Source organism: Hemitrygon akajei, chromosome 32 (assembly GCF_048418815.1).
Source record: "Hemitrygon akajei chromosome 32, sHemAka1.3, whole genome shotgun sequence".
Classification (NCBI taxonomy): domain Eukaryota; kingdom Metazoa; phylum Chordata; class Chondrichthyes; order Myliobatiformes; family Dasyatidae; genus Hemitrygon; species Hemitrygon akajei.
The window spans coordinates 7340950-7359473 of record NC_133155.1 but is presented as its reverse complement, the minus strand read 5'-3'; the positions used below and the strand labels follow the sequence as shown (position 1 = coordinate 7359473).

Below are 18524 nucleotides of genomic sequence, written 5' to 3'. Positions count from 1 at the left end.
CACCCCTCTGTAACTGGATCTTGGACTTCTTGACAGAAAGACCCCAGACAGTCTGAGTTGGCAGCAACATCTCAAGCTCCATCGCGCTGAGCACTCGTGTCCCCCAGGGTGGTATGCTCCACCCGCTCCCGTTCTGATTTCATGACTGCACTACCAGGTCCAGCACAAACCGCATCATCAAGTTCGCTGATGATACAACAGTAGATGGCCTCATTATCATCTGTGATGAGTTGTCATACAGAGAGGAGGTGGAGCGGCTTGTCAGATGGTGCAAGAACAGTCTGAGTCTCAATGTGAACAAGACAAAAGAGACAATTGTGGACTTCAGGAAGAAGTAAGTCAACCTCCCTCAATTGCTGTGCATTGAGAAAATGAAGAGCACAAAGTTCCTTGGAATGCACATAAATGGACCATCTTTCCTGGACCCACACCTCCTCCTCACTAGTCAAAAAGGCACAGCAGCATCTACACTTCCTGAGGATACTAAAGTATGCAAGGTTCCTCACCCCAACTCTTAACAACTTCCTACAGGAGCACTATCGAGTCCTGTCCTGCTGCATCATTGTGTGGTATGGAACCTGCAAGGCATCAGACCACAAGATAGTAAAGCCTGCTGAGAGAATCATCAGGGTCTCCCTCTCCCTTTTGTGACATTTACAGGAGCATTGTTGAGGATTCCTAACAACCATCCCACAATCTCTTTGACCCACTACTGTCAGGAAGGAGGACCTGAAGCATCAGGCCTAGGACAGTCAGGCTGTGAGACTAGTAAACACTCTGCCACCACCAAAGTCTCATCAGAGAGCTGCTTACTGTACTGCCTACCTCTGCTGCACACTGCATGCAGTTTGAATTATATTAATAATTTATTTATGGTAATTCAGTGGATTCCAGTTAATTGGGTCATAAGTTAATCAGGGCAGCTGTTTATTTGGGATAACTCTTAAAGAACAAAAACTAAGTCAAAACAGGATTCCCTTTGTTTATTTGGAACTCTATGCTGCTTAATTAGGACAGGAGACTGTTGCAGAATAGGTTCTAACTAGAATCATTTGTGTGTGCTTGCATGGCCATTTGACATTACACCGTGCTTAGAGTGATCAGTTTTTAAATAGCATCAGTTACAGAAACAGCCAGGAGTGAAAATGAAACTATTTCGCTACTTCAGCGAGCTAGGAATTACGAAGGCATCAACAATGATCTTGAATGTTACAATGAGAATAAAGATTTGGAGAATGCATCTGTCTAAAGCATTGTATGAAGGCAGTCCATTATCTGCATTAGGTGTCTATACCGATCCTGTTCGTTTACTGTCAGTCAAACGAACACAACAGGTGAATTCATCCATCAATAACTACTAAAGTTCTAAGTTCAAAGTGAATTTATTATCAAAGCACATATATGTCACATGAGATTCATTTTCTTGTGGGCAAACTCAATTAATCCAATAACCATAATAGAATCAATGAAAGACCTCATCAACCAGTGTGTAAAAGACAACAAACTCTGCAAATACAAAAAGAAAGAGGAAAAAAGAGAAGTAATAATACTAAATAAATAAGCAATAAATGTTGAGAACATGAAATGAAAAGTCCTTGAAAGTGAGTCCATAGGTTGTGGGAACAGTTCAATGATGGGGAAGTGAAGTTGGGGCTATAGATGAATTTAAGCTCAAGGATAAAAGCATTAATTTTTTGGTTTTTTGGGGGTCTCACAGTCATTGGGGGTCAGCTGGAGTGATGCCCAAAAGATACTTAGTGAGTGCTTGGTATATTTATGAGGTTTTGATGGACTGATTTGCAGAGTGATGATAGTGTCTGTATAGTCTGGGCTGAGAGGGCATAATTTAGACCTTGTGGAGAGCATCCGGCATCATTACTACAGCAAGGGTTTATATCATTAGTTTTCATGGAAATTCAGGTAATTTGGAGTGAACTTTACATGTCATTAAAGACTGTCTTGTTAACTACATTCGTGTGTCCATCTTGATGGCACCCAATGAACAAAGTCACTTCCTTGTGGCACTAGAGGCCCAGGTTCAAAATCTGACCTCGGGTGTTGTCTGTGTGGAGTGTGCCTGTTCTCCTTGTGACTGCCTGGGTTCCTTCCCCTTGCAGTTCAGTAGGTTAATTGTTCACTGTAAATTCCTCATTGTGTAAGTGAGTGGTCGAATCACATGCAAGTTGATGAGAATTTGAGAAAAGTTTAAAAATGAATTAATGTAGGATTATTGTAAGTGGGTAGTTCAAGTCAAGTCAACTTTTATTGTCATTTCGATCATAACTGCTGGTACAGTGCATAGTAAAAATGAGACAATGTTTTTCAGGACCATGGTGTTACATGACACAGTACAAAAAACTAGACTGAACTACATAATTAAAAAAACAACCCAGAGTTGATGGTTGATATAGATTCAGTGGGCCAAAGAGCCTGTGATTCTGACTCGAAACAGTGGGAAGGAGTCTCCACTTTTATATGAACTTCTTACTCTCCACTTTTGCAGCTGATGAGAAAAAGACAGGATCTACAACCCCAATCCGCGTCCGATCAAGTGCTAGGAAAGATTCCATCTCTGACGATGAGGTGATTCTGAGAGAGAGAGGTTACGATTATAAGTCGCGCTATTGTGGCCATTGCAATACTACTACAGACATCAAAGAAGCCAACTTTTTTGGAAGGTAATTATATAATTTTCACAAAGGCACCAAGGATTTTTAACTCACTTTTAGGTTTTCAGTGTGTATAGGATCAGGCACTAAATTGCAGCAAAATGTGGTTTTAAAGAGCCACTTCTGTGCACCACTTTATAGGGCAGCATAGTGGTTAGCACAACACTTCACTGTACAGGCGACCTGGGTTCAATTCCTGCTTCTGCCTGTAAGGAGTTTGTTTTCTCCTCGTGACCGCATGGGTTTCCTCCATGCCCCAGTCTTCCAAAGGTTACGGGTTGGTAGGTTAATTGGTTATTGTAAATTGCTCCATGATTAGGCTAGAATTAAATCAGGATTGCTGGGCTGCGCACCTCAAAGGGCTGGAATGGCCTGTTCTGCTCTGTATCTCAATAAAAATATTCCCAGAATTGTTAATATATTCCAATCAGAATGTAAAAGTCCAAACTGTGTAAATACGGCAGCATTTCAGTTTCAGTTCTGGGAGTTGCTGCTTAATGCTGCTTGTATCTCCATTTCTGGAGATCTCTGAATGCACAATACATCAAATCTTGAACTGGATGGGCTTCAACAGCACAAGACCACAAATATAACCTTCAGTGGCCACTTTATTAGCTACAGGAGGTACCCAATAAAATAGCCACTGAGTGTATTGTGGGAGCATTAATGATGCTAGGACATTCAACACAAATGATCTGCAGTAGTACTGAGGAAAAGAAGGATCTTAGAGTACAAGTACATAGGTTCTTGAAAGCAGCAACACAGGTAGACAATCTGATTAAGAACACGTATGGGATACTGGTCTTCATTAGTCAGGGCTTTGAATATAGAAGAGGCTGGAAAAGCTAGGTCCGTTCTTCCTGGACAGGAGGAGGTTAAAAGGAGACATGATTAAGGAGCATCAAATTATGAAAGATATCAATAGATTAGACTGCAGGAAAATTTTACCCGTAATCAGAGATATACAGAACTAAAGGACATAGACTTGGCTTAAGGGGGAAAAATTCATGGAAGAATCCATACAAGACAAAGGAGACTTTCTTCACCCAGAGAGTAAGTACCTGGAATGCACTGACTGAGAGGCTGGTTGATCTGACAGCACTTAAGAAATGTCTAGATCAGGGGTTCCCAACCTGGGGTCCATGGACCGCTCAGTTAATGGTAAGGCTCCATGGCATTATAAAGGTTGCAAACCCCTGGTCTAGGTGAACACTTGAATTGCATAAGCATAGATGCCTATGAATCAAGTGCTTGGCAACTAATCAACTTGGACTTTAGGCCGATGGCTGTAGAACTCTGTGATTCTATCTTCATAGTAGCTGGGAGCTAATAGTGGTAGGAATTGGCACAGGGATTTGGTGTAAGGAAAATATCAGGACTACGGGAATGGGAATGGAGTGGTACATTTGGTAAATGGCTGAATTTAAATGTTACTTTAGTATTTCAGCAGAGGGGTGGATAAACAGACCTTGTTTTGATTATAAATGAGATGATTTCCTTTTCTCGTGGCAAATGATTCATCTTTCCTTTCAGTAATGGTCAATACATTGTCAGTGGTTCTGACGATGGATCGTTTTTCATCTGGGAGAAAGAGACAACAAACCTCGTTCGTGTTCTGCAGGGAGATGAATCGATAGTGAACTGTCTCCAACCTCACCCAAGGCACTGCTTCCTCGCAACAAGTGGCATTGATCCTGTGGTTCGTCTATGGAGTCCAAGACCAGAGGTACAAACAAAAAATGACTGAGTTTCCAAATTGGGGGGTGGGGAGCCCAGGGAAAGCAAACTAAACGCCACATTGACCTGTGGAGCACAAGAACTACCAAACAATTTACAATTGCAAACAGAACAAATTGCAACTGCTAGCTGAACATTAAGCCAACTAACATCAACATGGTAGCAGGTTCACTATTCTAAACATGTTCTGGAAAGAAGCCTCCCCACAATTCATTTATGGAATTTAATAATGAATGTCTACAATTATGCCTGTGCGATCTGGACTTCCGTAAGTATGAATGCATCACAGTCTAACTTCTAGAACTGGCTGTGCAGGTGGCACAGTAGTTTAACATGGTTACCAAGAACTAGGCACTAGATCCTTGTTCAGGAACTATTTTGTTCTTATTTAGAGATACAGCATGGTAATAGACCCTTTTGGTGCGAGCCCATGCTGCCCAATTTCACTCGTGACCACCTGGAAGAAAAGCATTCAGTCTCGGGGGAAAATATACACACTCCTTACAGCGGTGGAATTGAACCCAGGTCGCTGGCAGTGTAATGGTGTTATGCTCTCCACTACACTACCGTGCCGCCCACCCAACCAGTTCTAGAAGTTAGACTGTGACTCATGCAAGTCCAGACCTAAGAACCAGAATCAGGTTTATTATCACCGGCATATGTCATGAAATTTGTTAACTTAGCTAGAGCAGTGCAATGCCATACATGATAATATCAAAAGAAAAATCAATCAATCAATCAATTACAGTAAGTATGTGTGTATATTTTTATATATTTATTTAAAATAGTGCAAAAACTAATAATATATATTAAAAAAGCAAGTGAGGTAGTGTGCATGGGTTCAATATCCATTTAGGAATCAGATGGCAGAATGGAAGAAGCTGTTTCTGAATCACTGAGTATGTGCCATCAGGCTTCTGTACCTCCTTCCTGATGATAACATTGAGAAGAGGGCATGTCCTGGGTGATGGGGGTCCTTAATAATGGATGTTGCCTTTCTGAGGCACCGCTCCTTGAAGATGTCTGAAGGTCCTTTAAGAGGCATTATTGTATAAATTCATTAATAAATTCCATAAATAAATTGTGGGAGGTTTCTTTCCAGAACGTGTTTAGAATGGTGAACCTGCTGCCATGTTGAATAATTGAGACAAGCCATGCAGGTGCCTGTAAAGGCAGGAAAGAACAGAAGGTTATGCTGATTGGATGAGGTGATGTAACAAGGGAGGAAGCTAATGTGGAACGTAAACATAGCATCTATCAGTTAGCCCAAAAAGCATATTCCTGGGCTATGAATTCTACATTTTAAAAAATGGATGTTAACGATTGTCCTTCCCAATTTTGGTAAACAAAAGTTTTGCATAGGTGAGAAGTCCTCAAGCAGTCAGCAAAGGAGGGAGAGGATGGTGAAGGCTTGACAGAGAAATTTGGTGTTGGTGGGACACTGTGCAGGAACTGCGTGAATGACAAACGGAAAATATAACAGCAGGTCACTTAACTGTGAATGGGTCACTTGTGTATTGTTATTAGAAGTTTGAGACTGACCCACTCTGAGTCTAAATTGTTTTTTTAAATGAAGGTAATGAAATCTAGGATTTTAAAAACAAGCGCACATTGTTGGAGGGGGAAAGAGTAACTTCAAATGCAAACGTGATATCAAGGCAGAAAGTGGCTACTTCAAATGATAGAAGATTTAAATCAGCGCAGGAAGGAATGGTGATGGATCCTTTCTGGCACTTGGTATTAATTTGCAACAGATCTGGGAAGCATCTGCAACAGGACCACAATCTCTGAACTTGAGATAGAATGAAGAAACCAAAGCATCATTGGTCCATTGTAATGGCTCAGCGCATAATCAGTGCGTTAGCCTGAGCTGCCGATCTAATACCAAGTAACCATGTTCTTTGTTTCCCAGAGTGAAGATCAAAACGAAAGAGTGATTGAGGACATGGAAGGGGCTTCACAAGCAAACCAACGACGAATGAACGCAGACCCGTTAGAAGTAATGCTTTTAAATATGGGGTGCAGGATTACTGGACTGTCCAACAGTGGAATGGCCTCAGATGATGAAGAAAACTCCGATGGCCAGGTGCAGTGTCGGCCGAGTTAAGAAGCGACTGGAAGAACAGCGCACTTGGGACAGACCAGCAAACAACCATCAGTTTAGTGTCCGTGGCTGAAACACTACACTGTCCTCAGCTACACATAAGCCATGTTCAAGAAGCAGTGACAGGGTTTGCGTCCTTTCCAACGTCTGTCTCACTCTCATATGGATGGACCCTATACCAGGCTTCAGCAATGTTGCAGCCCTCTAGTGAACTGGGTCAAAGCTGACCTGAGACACATAACAGGAGACAAATTGTTTCTGATGACTGAGAAAGACATGTTTGATAAGCAGAACATTTTGTAAATTGTTTAGATGCTGCTTTCAGTTTGTATAAATGCTTCCTCTTCTATCATATTCAGTCCCTTCATGGTGACAGTCCATCGGCAACAGACAGTCATATTGTGGTAAAGCAAATTCTGTTAACAAACCTTGGTCACAGTTTGAGTCTGTGTTTCCAAATGCAGTTTTCATTGTAGAGGGTCACTGTCCTTGATAAGGCCCTTAGCTAACACTTATGTCCATCTCAGGCCAGTTATAGAGTGGGAAGTTAAGTAACTGAGCATGTTAGGTGAACCAGGCATGCTAATGTAGGGTCATGGGAAGCAACCCAATTGCATTTGCTGTGAGATTGACAGTAACTATAAAGGATGAGCTTGATTCAGGAGTACCTCAGTACAGGGCCTGTGAACAATCTGAGTGGGTTTCTCCCCATATACATTGCCCCAACTCCCTCCTCACCCCTCAAACCCGCACCTTCCCCCTCCTCTCCTCTTGGCCTTCCCCACCCCTCCTCTCCCCTCGAATTCCCCACCCCCCTCCTCTCCCCTCAAACACCCCACCCCCCTCCTCTCCCCTCAAACACCCCACCCCCTCCTCTCCCCTTGAACACTATCCTCTGCTCTCCCTTCGAACATCCTGGCCCCTCCTCTTCCCTCAAACATCCCCTACCCCTCTCTTGAATACTTCGGCCACACCTCTCCCCTCGAACACCCCACCACCCTCCTCTCCCGTTGAACACCCGCCACTGCTCTCTCCTCAAACACCCCAGCCACACGTCTCCCGTCGAACACCCACCACTCCTTGCCCCTCGAACACCCCCTACCCCTCTCCCCTCAAACACCCCACCCCCTCCTCTGCCCTCAAACACCCTGGCCCTTCTGCTCCCCTTAAACATCCCCTACCCTTCTCTCCTTGAACACCTCGTACACCCCCTACCTCTCTCCCCTTAAGCACGCCAGCCACACCTCTCCCCTCGATCACCCCAGCCACATCTCTCCCCTCAAACACCTCGGCCACACCTCTCCCCTCGAACACCCCAGCCACACCTCTCCCCTCGAACACCCCAGCCACATCTCTCCCCTCAAACACCTCGGCCACACCTCTCCCCTCGAACACCCCAGCCACACCTCTCCCCTCAAACACCCCAGCCACATCTCTCCCCTCAAACACCCCGGCCACACCTCTCCCCTAGAACACCCCAGCCACACCTCTCCCCTCGAACACCCCAGCCACACCTCTCCCCTCGAACACCCCAGCCACATCTCTCCCCTCAAACACCCCGGCCACACCTCTCCCCTAGAACACCCCACCCCACTCCTCTCCCCTTGATCTACCCCCCTCTCCTTATGGCCTTTAATGCACCGAGTCTGTGATTATCATCTGCTCTCCAATACTTGGAATGTCCAGTGCTCCTAATAAGGAATCCCTTGGTTTGTATTAAAGAGCCAAATCTTAGTCCTTTTAGGATCTTGGAATAATGTCATCTTTGACAGAAGACTTAGAATATGCAGTGTGGATTTGTTATCTTTTGGTTTCTTTTTACTGCCTGCACCACTCGGTTGATGCGATATATGCACATTTAAATATCGTGTTACCAGCTTTGCATAAATGCAGCACGATCGATGGTGGAGCAGGGAGGGGTGATCTGTCAGTCTCATTCTGATTCCTCATTTTTGTTTTCTGAAGTGGAGGAACTTTTATTGGGTATTTAAAAGTTGTGGAGTGAGGTAGAGGAGAAAGTTTCACCTCTGGGAGAGGTCATGTGAAATGCTGGCTGGAATGTGTCTGGAGATGGTGGGAGGCTAACATCCATTTTATTAGAGCATAGAATGGAATGTATGACAGGCATTCTGGTGGAGTTGGTAAGCAAACTATATTTCCACTTCTGAGATAGCGCTGAAATCTAACACTGAGGAAATACGCTGCCTCAGTGAGAGTCTCGGTTGGTTCCACTTGAACTGAATGAAGTATTACACAGAAACTAATGATTTGGGGCAGGAAGACGGATGGTGTGCAAAGTGGAATATCTTGGAGCTGACAAAGTACTGTGCTTTGTTGTAGGTTTCTCAGTACAAGGGCACTTAACTGTGGGTGTATAGTGGAAGACAACAAATTGTACGCTCAATGTGCAAAAGAGGTCTGATTCATTCAGTCTTTGCTGCCAATGAGTGTACAGTACAGAGGGTGTTTGATTTACTGACACCATCACTTTCTGTACAAGCAAATTCATCACTTGTATAGGCTGTTTGCTCGAGACAAGTCTTCTTCACTTACTGCTGAATTGGAAATGGATTCATGTCACTGCTACATCCATTTACTTTGAAGGTCACTAATTTATTACTTTCACAAGATTGGAAGAAATTATTGGTTCCAGTCCACAAAAATGGGTCAAAAGGGTCAAAAGCCCCCATCATCTGCACAATGATGGCTTAGTCACTGATCACTTCAAATTACTTTTCTGCTTAAATGCTCACTTAAACTGATGAAATAGAAGGTGAGGTGTTAAATTATTTAAGATATGTTTCTTGAAATTCTCCATAGGATCTACAGTTAGTACTTGACCAGGAGAAGATGTTAAGATTGAGATATTGTCAGAATCCAAAGTTAACTGCCAGCTGCTCCCACTATCAGCCATAATGTCTATGACTGCATTGCTGAATTGTTAATAGTTAAGTATAATTTAGGTATGATGTGGTTATGAATCAGAATTTTTCAGTATAAAATCCTGCCTGGGTCTTTTGCTCATTTGCAGTTGTTTGAGACTCTTGAACTGAAGCTGTAACTGACACTGGCGTCAATCTACCAATGCGTGGCACTGGGATTACTTTCAACTGGCTTATTGGCTGAGTCATTGTGGTGAGATTAGTGGGTCAGTAATTGCAAATCCACCAACTCAAGAGTTTGGTGCCAATTGTATGTTTAAACCTCACACAGTTTGTTGCTCCTGTTCTTGTCTGTGTATTGATGATGACTTGCCCGTGGGAAGCTGCTAACTATAAAATTAAAATGTTGCTCCAGAGTGTTGAGTTTTGCCAGCATTAAATGGCCAATTTAGCAGAGTGTTGGTTTTTCTATAATTCCTAATTCTAAATGGACTACTGCTTTCAACAACCTTGTTACTCCTCATGTCAGTGCAATAAAAGCTCAAACCCCAGTAATGTGGTCATTAAATACTGAAGTTTTACCCATGTCTCAGCAAGTTGCTCTCTTCAGGCCTGTGCAGTGACAAGTTGTTGCTGTACAGTTCCAGTGATAAAGGTTTAAATGTAACCTACATGAAGTCTCCATGTTTCACCATGTGGCCACTTTCACTTTCCCCATGTGTGTCGGTATTTTCCTATGGCCCAAAGAGGCTGTTTGGCAAATTGCCCCAAATATAACTGGTCAGTAGAAATATTATAGGGTGGAATTGATGGGGATGTGAGATACACTCAGAGGCCATTTTATTTGGCACAGGAGTGGAGCTCGGTCTGATATTTTGCAGCTGTAGCCCATCCACTGGTGTGTGTTCAGAAATGCTCTTCACACCACTGTGGTAGTGCCTGGTTATCCGAGTTACTGTTGCCTTCCTGTCAGCTTGAACCAGTCTGACCATTCTCCATTCTCCTCTGACCTCTCATTAACAAGACATTTTGCCCACAGGACTGCTCACTGGATTTTTTGTTTTTGTTTTTCACACTATTCTCTGTAAATTCTAGAGAAGGCATTCCCAACCTTTTTCTATGCCATGGACTTCTACCATTAACCGAGGGGTCTGTGGACCCCAGGATGGGAACTCCTGCGGACTGTTCTGTGTGAAAATTCCAGAAGATCAACGGTTTCTGAGGTACTGGCACCAACCATTATTCCAAAGTCTCTTAGATCACATTTCTTCCCTGTTCTGATGTTTAGTTTGACCAACAACAGAACTTCTTGACCATGTCTACATGCTTTTATGCATTGAGTTGCTGCCACATGATTAACTGATTAGATATTTGCATTAATGAGCAGGTGTACAAATAAGCAAAGAGGATTATAATACTTTGAGAGATGTGATCAGCAAAGAGTTGAGGCATCACTATAGTGATGAAACAGGCAGATAATGATTTAACAAATTGTTTTACATAGAAATCTACAGCCCTTCAGCCCACAATGTTGTGCCAAACATGTAACCTACTCTTATATTACTGACTTGCTTACCTCCATATTTCATCTTTTCTCTCTATGGCTTTTTTAGTTGCTTTCTTTTGGTTTTTAAAAACTTTCCACTAAGCCCTCTCTTTAGCTTTTATGCTGTCTTTGCCTTCCCTTGTCAGTCACAGTTGCTTCAACCTTCCTTTAGAATACCTCATCTTCCAAGATGCTCCCAGAAGCACCAGCCATTGCTGTTCTGCCATCATCCCTGCTAGTGTCGCCTTCCAATCAACTTTGGCCAGCTCCTCTTGTGCCTCTGTAATTCTGATACATCCAATTTTAGCTTCTCCTTCTTAAACTGTATGGTGAATTCTATTATATTATGATCACCACACTTAAGGGCTCCTTTACTTTAAGCTCCCTAATCAAATCTGGGTCATTACATAACAGCCAATCCAAATTTGCCATTCTTCAGTAGGTTAAACACAAGCTGCTCTAAAAAGGCATTCTACAAACTCCTTCCCTTGGGATCCAGCACCATGTTCAAGGACCAACTTCAAGAACATATTGCCAGTGGTTTCTGCAGAATGTGCAATAACTACAACAATAGATGAATATCTAGGTGTGTAAACTGCAACTCAGATCTCTTATATATCGCGTTGCCATCTATATGGAGCCAGGAATATAATCCATCAAGCAAATCAGACTACTAAGACTGCAAGAACTCCCACTCAGACAATAAATTCCAGGTGCCAGCCACCCTCTCAGTGGAAAACATTCTTGATCGAATTCCCTTTAAAGCTCTTGCCCATAACTTTCAACTATACTGTTTTAAAATACATTTGCCAATGGGAAAAAAATTTGCTACCACTTTATTGAGATACAGCATGGAATAGGCCCTTCCAGCCCTTTGAGCCACGCTGCACAGCAACCTACTGATTTAACCCTAGCCTAATCATGGAACAATTTACAATGGCCGATTAACCTACCAACTGATATGGTGGGAGAAAACCGGAGCACCCGAAGGAAACTTACACGTTCACAGGGTGAACTTACAAACTCCTTACTCTGATGGGAAATAAACCTAGGTTTATTGCTAACCACCACACTACTATGTTTATGCCCTCACAATTTTGGACACTTCCACAGTATTTTTCTTTATGTTTTTGAACTACTTATTTATATATACACTTAATTGTATTTTTGTAATTTTTATTACGTAATACAATGTACTGCTGCCACAAAACAACAAATTTTGCGGCACATACCAGTGATATTAACATAGAAACAGAAAACCTACAGCACATTACAGGCCCTTCGGCCCACAAAGCTGTGCCAAACATGTCCCTACCTTAGAACTACCTAGGCTTTACCCAGAGCCCTCTGTTTTTCTAAGCTCCATGTATCCATCCAGGAGTCTCTGAAAAGACCATATTGTATCCGCCTCCACCACTGCCGCCGGCAGCCCATTCCATGCACTCAGCACTCTCTGCGTAAAAAAACTTACCCCTGACACCTCCTCTGTACCTACTTCCAACCACCTATGCCCTTTCATGCTAGCCATTTCAGCCCTGGGGAAAAGCCTCTGACTATCCACACAATTACTGCCTCTCATTATTTTGTACACCTCTATCAGGTCACCTCTTATCCTCCATCGCTCCAAGGAGAAAAGGCCAAGTTCACTCAACCTATTCTCATAAGGCATGCTCCCCAATCCAAATCACATCCTTATAAATCTCCTCTGAACCCTTTCTATGGTTTCCACGTCCTTCCTGTAGTGAGGCGACCAGAATTGAGCAGAGTACTCTTAAGTGGGGTTTGACCAAGGTCCTGTATAGCTGTAACATAAGTCTTAAACTCAATCCCACAATTGATGAAGGCCAATGCACCATGAGCCTTCTTAACCGGAGTCAACCTGTGTAGCAGCTTTGAGTGTCCTATGGACTCGGACCCCAAGATCCCTCTGATCCTCCACACTGCCAAGAGTCTTATCATTAATGCTATATTCTGTCAGCATATTTGACCTACCAAAATGAACCTCCTCACACTTATTTGGGTTAAACTCCATCTGCCACTTCTCAGCCCAGTTTTGCATCCTATCAATGACCCACTGTAACCTCTGACAACCCTCCACACTATCCACAACACTTCCAACCTTTGTGTCATCAGCAAATTTACTAACCCATCCCTCCAGTTCCTCATCCAGGTCATTTATAAAAATCACGAAGAGTAAGGGTCCCAGAACAGATCCCTGAGGCACACCACTGGTGACCGACTTGGATGCAGAATATGACCCGTCTACAACCACTCTTTGCCTTCTGTGGGCAAGCCAGTTCTGCATCCACAAAGCAATGTCCCCTTGGATCCCATGCTTCCTTACTTTCTCATTAATACATGGGGTACCTTATCAAATGCCTTGCTAAAATCCATATACACTACATCTATGGCTCTACCTTCATCAATGCGTTTAGTCACATCCTCAAAAAATTCAATCAGGCTCGTAAGGCACGACCTGCCTTTGACAAAGCTATACCTAATCATATCATGCCTCTCCAAACATTCATAAATCCTGCCTCTCGGGATCTTTTCCATTAACCTGATTCGGATACTCGTCTCTCAGTTTTCCCTTAGCCTACTCCACTTCAAGAAAAACAAACCCAACCTATTGATTTTCTCGCAAAACTAAGGCACTACCTCCCAGGCAATGTCATCTCTTCATCAAGTACTTTCACATTTCACAATTAATGTAGAATCCATAATAAAAATCATTCAGTGTTCCATGGTGCAGCTTAATATAAACTGCAGTCCAGATCAGGGTTAATTAAAATTTGTTAAGTCAATTAATTGGAACTTTGTAGATTTGCACAGACAGAAGCAGATAGGTAAAGAATAGTACTGAAGTGATTTCATGTTTGAAAGCATATGTTAGCTTGAGAAGCTGTTTGGGACACCAGCATTTCCTGAAATGACAGATCAGGCAATCAACATAAGGAAGATTTTACAGACCAATGCCTGGAGGTTAAAGAAAATCAGCTGCAATTAAGTATTATTTCCAGAAGGTGCACATAAATTATTGTGCATACTATATGGGAAAACTTGAAACTGCAGTTCGCACAGGGTGCTAATGAGTTTACTTCAGCATCTTAAGTAGTACAGTACTTAGACACTTGGATGGAAAAGTAGAGTTATACATGCTTAACCAACACATACAAATTGCTGGAGAACTCAGCAGATCTGTGGAGGGGAATAAACACCAAATCCTGACGGAAGATCTCAGCCTGAAATTCCTCTCCACAGAAGCTGCTTGACCCGATGAGTTACTTCAGCACTGTGTGCGAGAAAGGCTCAGTATTTCCAGAATCTCTCCTGTTTATCAGACAGGCTTAATGCAGGCAACACCTCTATCATGGGCACTAGACTCTCCGCCATCGAGGACCTCTTTAAAAGGCAGCATTCACCGTGGATGACTCCTTCCGGGACACTACCTCACTATTTTGCTCTCTTTTTGCACTTTACGTGCTGCAATTGAGTAATTTTTGCATATTCCCGTCACTAGTGTCACAGACGAATTATTTCATGACATGGGTCAGTAAACCTGATTATGATACGAGAAAGTATGATACGATAAAGTATGTCTGTCTGAATAGTGTAGATAGATATCATGGCAGACGTGGATGAGGTGTGTTTAGGTCCCATTTATATCATTCAGCTCTTACAATCATGGCTTGTGGCAACTGGTATTGCATAAAAGGACATAGAGAAAGTCTCCATTTCTAAGGTATTTCACAAGTATAGACTTGAATCCTAAACATTATGATTTATTGGGATATAGCATGGCATAGGTCCTAAATTCCGGCTCTTTTAGCCACACCGCCCAGCAACGCGATCTAACCCTAGCCTGATCACAGGGCAATTTACAGTGGCCAATCAACCTACCCACCGGTAGTTCTTTGGAGGGTGGGAGGAAACCCTCGCATTCCACCGGGTTGGGTGGGGGGGAACGTACAGTACAAACTCCTAAACAGGACCCCGGCGGGAACTGAAAGCGGGTCGCTGGTATTGAAAAGCGTTGCGCTCAGCATTACACTACCGTGTTTCAAGGTACAGGTGTTTGAAACCAGTTGAAAAATTGTAAATAAGATCAGGACACCGCAAAGATACTAGACTACGTCAGCCAGATCTTAAGACGACGGGGAATTGACTCGTGACCAGCAAGTGATTAATTTGGAAAAACAGCATTATGCAGGTGGCGAGAGAAGCTACTTTGAACCCCACAGGGAAAAGGCATTAAAGCTGGCAAGAAAACCAGCTCCAAATTCACATATTATCTGCCTCTTACCATCACTCTTAAAGATCGCACATCCCAAGTTAGACAGAGACAAACGCTCCCTCAAAGTCATTGCGTTAAATACATTTATTTCGATTTGATTTACATTCTGAATGTCGATAAGATTCGGGGGAGCATAGCTCAATGCCACAGATCGCAACCGCCGGTCCTTCATTTACTGGCCCAGGGGACACAGCCGCGGAGCCGTAAGGCGGCGGCGATCAGGAAGGGCGTCCGGTGTCCCCTACATTTCAGGCGGGATTTGATGCTCTGGCTGCGGGCGACGAGTCCAACCTCTCCCTGTTGAGCTCTAAGTCGGATCCGATTAACCAGCTCCCCGTGCTCCACCGCCTCCTGCTCGGCCCGCACCAACATATCGTGCAGCTGCTGCAGGCTGACCTCCAGCTCCCGGACCCGGCGCTGCCGCCGCTCCAACTCCAGCAGTCTCCGCCGGGCTTCTGCGAACTCCACGCTGCTGCTCGGAGTCACAGCCCGGGACACCGCTTCGCCCTCCGGACCCTCGCCGTCCTTCTCCGGCTTCACAACATTCGCGTCTGGGCTCGTTCGTGCGGCTGCTTTCGCTGCCACCTTATCCCGGAGCTTCACCATAGCGGAACCGGCTGCAGGGCTCCGACTCCGGAGGGAGCTGGCGCAGATCGCGCTATGGGGGTGGAGGTGTCGCAGAGTGGGCGGGGCTGCTATATGACAGGCATGAATGGAGTGGGCGGGACTTGTGTATGATTGGCAGGAGTGGCATGGGCGGGGCCGGTACAGGGTGGGCGTGGCTCACTGAGGATGGGTAGTCCACACATTTTAGTATACAGTACTGTACTGTAGATTGTAGAATCATTTCGGCTCTGGGTATAGCGGTGGGGATTAGTGGTGTTGATCATAGGCCTCAAATTAATAGTTTCCGGGGAATTTTACACGTACACGAGACAAATCAGTATCAGTACAGAACTCGTAATGGATGAATTGCAGGAATGTACACAGACTAAATATCTTGATTCTTGGTGCCGAGGACTTGATTTGGGAGCAGACCAGAAAGTCGCTCACTAACACAACATCTTCGACACCAACTTGAATCCCAGATCCTCGGCAACTTCCACATCCTCTCTAATATATGAACTTAAAGCAATTTTCTCCCGGGTTGGACATCTCCAGCCCTAGAGGGCACGCTTCTGGGGTGAGAGGGGGAACATTCAAAGGAGATGTTCGAGGCAAGCTTTCTTACACAGAGAGAGTGGGTGTGTGGAATGCGCCGCCTGGCCTGGCGTTTTAATAGCTATCAGATATGTCAATGAATGGAGAGAGATTAACGTTGGGTAGGCAAAAGAGATTAGTTTAGCTATATGTTTAATTAGTGTGACACTGTTTCATTCTGTCCTATGTTCTATTGCCAGGCCGTCTCTTCACTGTTTATTGTTACATTGCCCTGCTGGGGCAGATAACAAATATTATACAACAGCAACAGTATCAGCAGCAGCCAGTCTTCAGACATGAACATGGATTGTAAATTAAATTTAAATTGCAGCCCTGAACAATAATATTCCTGGAGCTGGGGACACCAGTTGATTACAAACCAGACAATTCTGATTAGCACTATCTGGGTGTCTGGAGTGCGGGTGGGAAGAAGGACGTGTATGCAAACCACATGTAAACTCAAAGGAAGCGTTGTGGATACATTGTAACTGTAGAATTGTCCTGCTGTTACCTTTGATCTGTAGCATATAAAATGTCATGTGATATTGGGTTGAACAGGTCTGTTCCTCCAAGAGTGTCTCATTGTATTGAATAAAACTTGCTTCAGGGTCTCTCCAGCACTTTACAACTGCTGCAGTTTATTATTCCACTGTGGTGGTCATCTGTAGGACCAGACGGAGAACTGAAGATGCTGCAGGTGTATGTAGACAAGTGGGTAAGCAGGAACAAAGCAGATGCATTCTAATGTGGAAAAGATGTTGAGGTTATCCACTTTGCCCAAAGCAGATCGTTTTTTAGTGGTGAGGGATTGGTTAGTATTGATTTTCAATGGGACTTGGGTGTCTCTGACAACCAACATGCATGTGCAGTAAACAGGTAGGGAAGCCAACAGTGTGTTGACCTTTGTAACGAGGAGGTTTAAGTATGAAAGTAAAGATGTCTTGCTGAAATTTTATAAGGTCATAGTGAAACTGCACCAGGAGTATTGAGTATACTTTGGTCCTTTTTACCTAAAAAGGTTATTCAAGGTACAATCATTATCAAAGTATGCACATGGTATACAACTCTGAGATTCATCTTCTCCAGACGGCCACAAAACAAAGAAAACTATGGAGCCGTTCAAAGAAAAACATCAACCTCCCCACGTGCAAAAAAAACAAATTGTGCAAACAGCAACAAGAACCCCTCCCCCCCCATGCACAAATTGTAGAAGTTAAGCCTCTATAGAGTTCATAAGAGTGAGAGGAAGTGCAAAGTTCTTACAGGATCCAACAGACTGGGTGTTTGGAGGGTGATTCCCCTGACTGAGGAGTGTTGAGCTGAGGACCGCAGAATAAGGGGTAGGCCTTTAGGGCTGAAAGAGGAGAAATTTCTTCCATCAGATGGTGGTGAATCTTTAAAATTCTCTACCTGGGAGGACTCGTGTCCTCGATACTTATTGCTTATTTATTAATGATTTTAATTTCTTTATTTTTGTATTGCACAGTTTGTTGTCCTTTGCATACTGGTTGAACACCCAAGCTGGGTGGTCTTTCATTGATTCTGTTATGGTTATTATTCTACAGGTTTATTGAGTACGCCTGCAAGAAGGAGATTGAGACAAGTGAGACTCCCCCATAACCGTCTTAACTGAATTTTACAGGAGCACCATTGAAAGTGCCCTGACAAGTTGCGTCTCCGTCAGGTATGGGAGCAGTCGAGCATCAGACCTGGAGTCCCAACAAAGGGCTGTGAGAGCAGCTGAGAGGATCATAGTGGTCTCCCTGTAATCCATTGGGGACATTTATCAGTAGTGCTAGGTATGCAGGACCTATTAGCATTATCAACAATCCCACCCATCCTTCCAGCATCCTCTTTGAATTTCCACCATCAGGCAGGAGACTCCGATGCATAAAAACAAGAACGGCCAGGATAGGAAACAGTTTCTTCCTTCAGGTCGTCAGGCTTCCGAACGCCCTGCTGCTTCGCATTTGAAGTGTCACCAGATAATTTGTACTGTACCCTATAATATTTAATTTATGCACTTTACTTTATTTATCTATGGGTAATTTATTTGTAGATTTACAACTTCCTTTCCTGAGTTTTTGTGTTG

The 18524-nt window shown here is 43.7% G+C and overlaps 2 protein-coding genes across 2 annotated transcripts in view; one reads left to right on the top strand and one right to left on the bottom strand.

The window, feature by feature from the left end:
• wdtc1 (WD and tetratricopeptide repeats 1) overlaps positions 1–9943 on the top strand; it is a 70305-nt gene extending 60362 nt beyond the window's left edge. Inside the window, exons 14-16 of the mRNA XM_073034285.1 lie at positions 2504–2678; positions 4203–4395; positions 6319–9943. Coding sequence (XP_072890386.1) covers positions 2504–2678; positions 4203–4395; positions 6319–6513 — 563 coding nt within the window. The 3' untranslated portion in view covers positions 6514–9943. The remainder of the gene's footprint in view (positions 1–2503; positions 2679–4202; positions 4396–6318) is intronic.
• A 5358-nt stretch (positions 9944–15301) lies between these two features.
• On the bottom strand, positions 15302–15922 carry LOC140719582 (TMF-regulated nuclear protein 1-like). Its single transcript, XM_073034289.1, has one exon. The coding sequence runs from the start codon at positions 15836–15838 to the stop codon at positions 15401–15403; it is 438 nt and encodes a 145-aa protein (XP_072890390.1). The 5' UTR covers positions 15839–15922; the 3' UTR covers positions 15302–15400.
• Positions 15923–18524: the final 2602 nt, after the last annotated feature.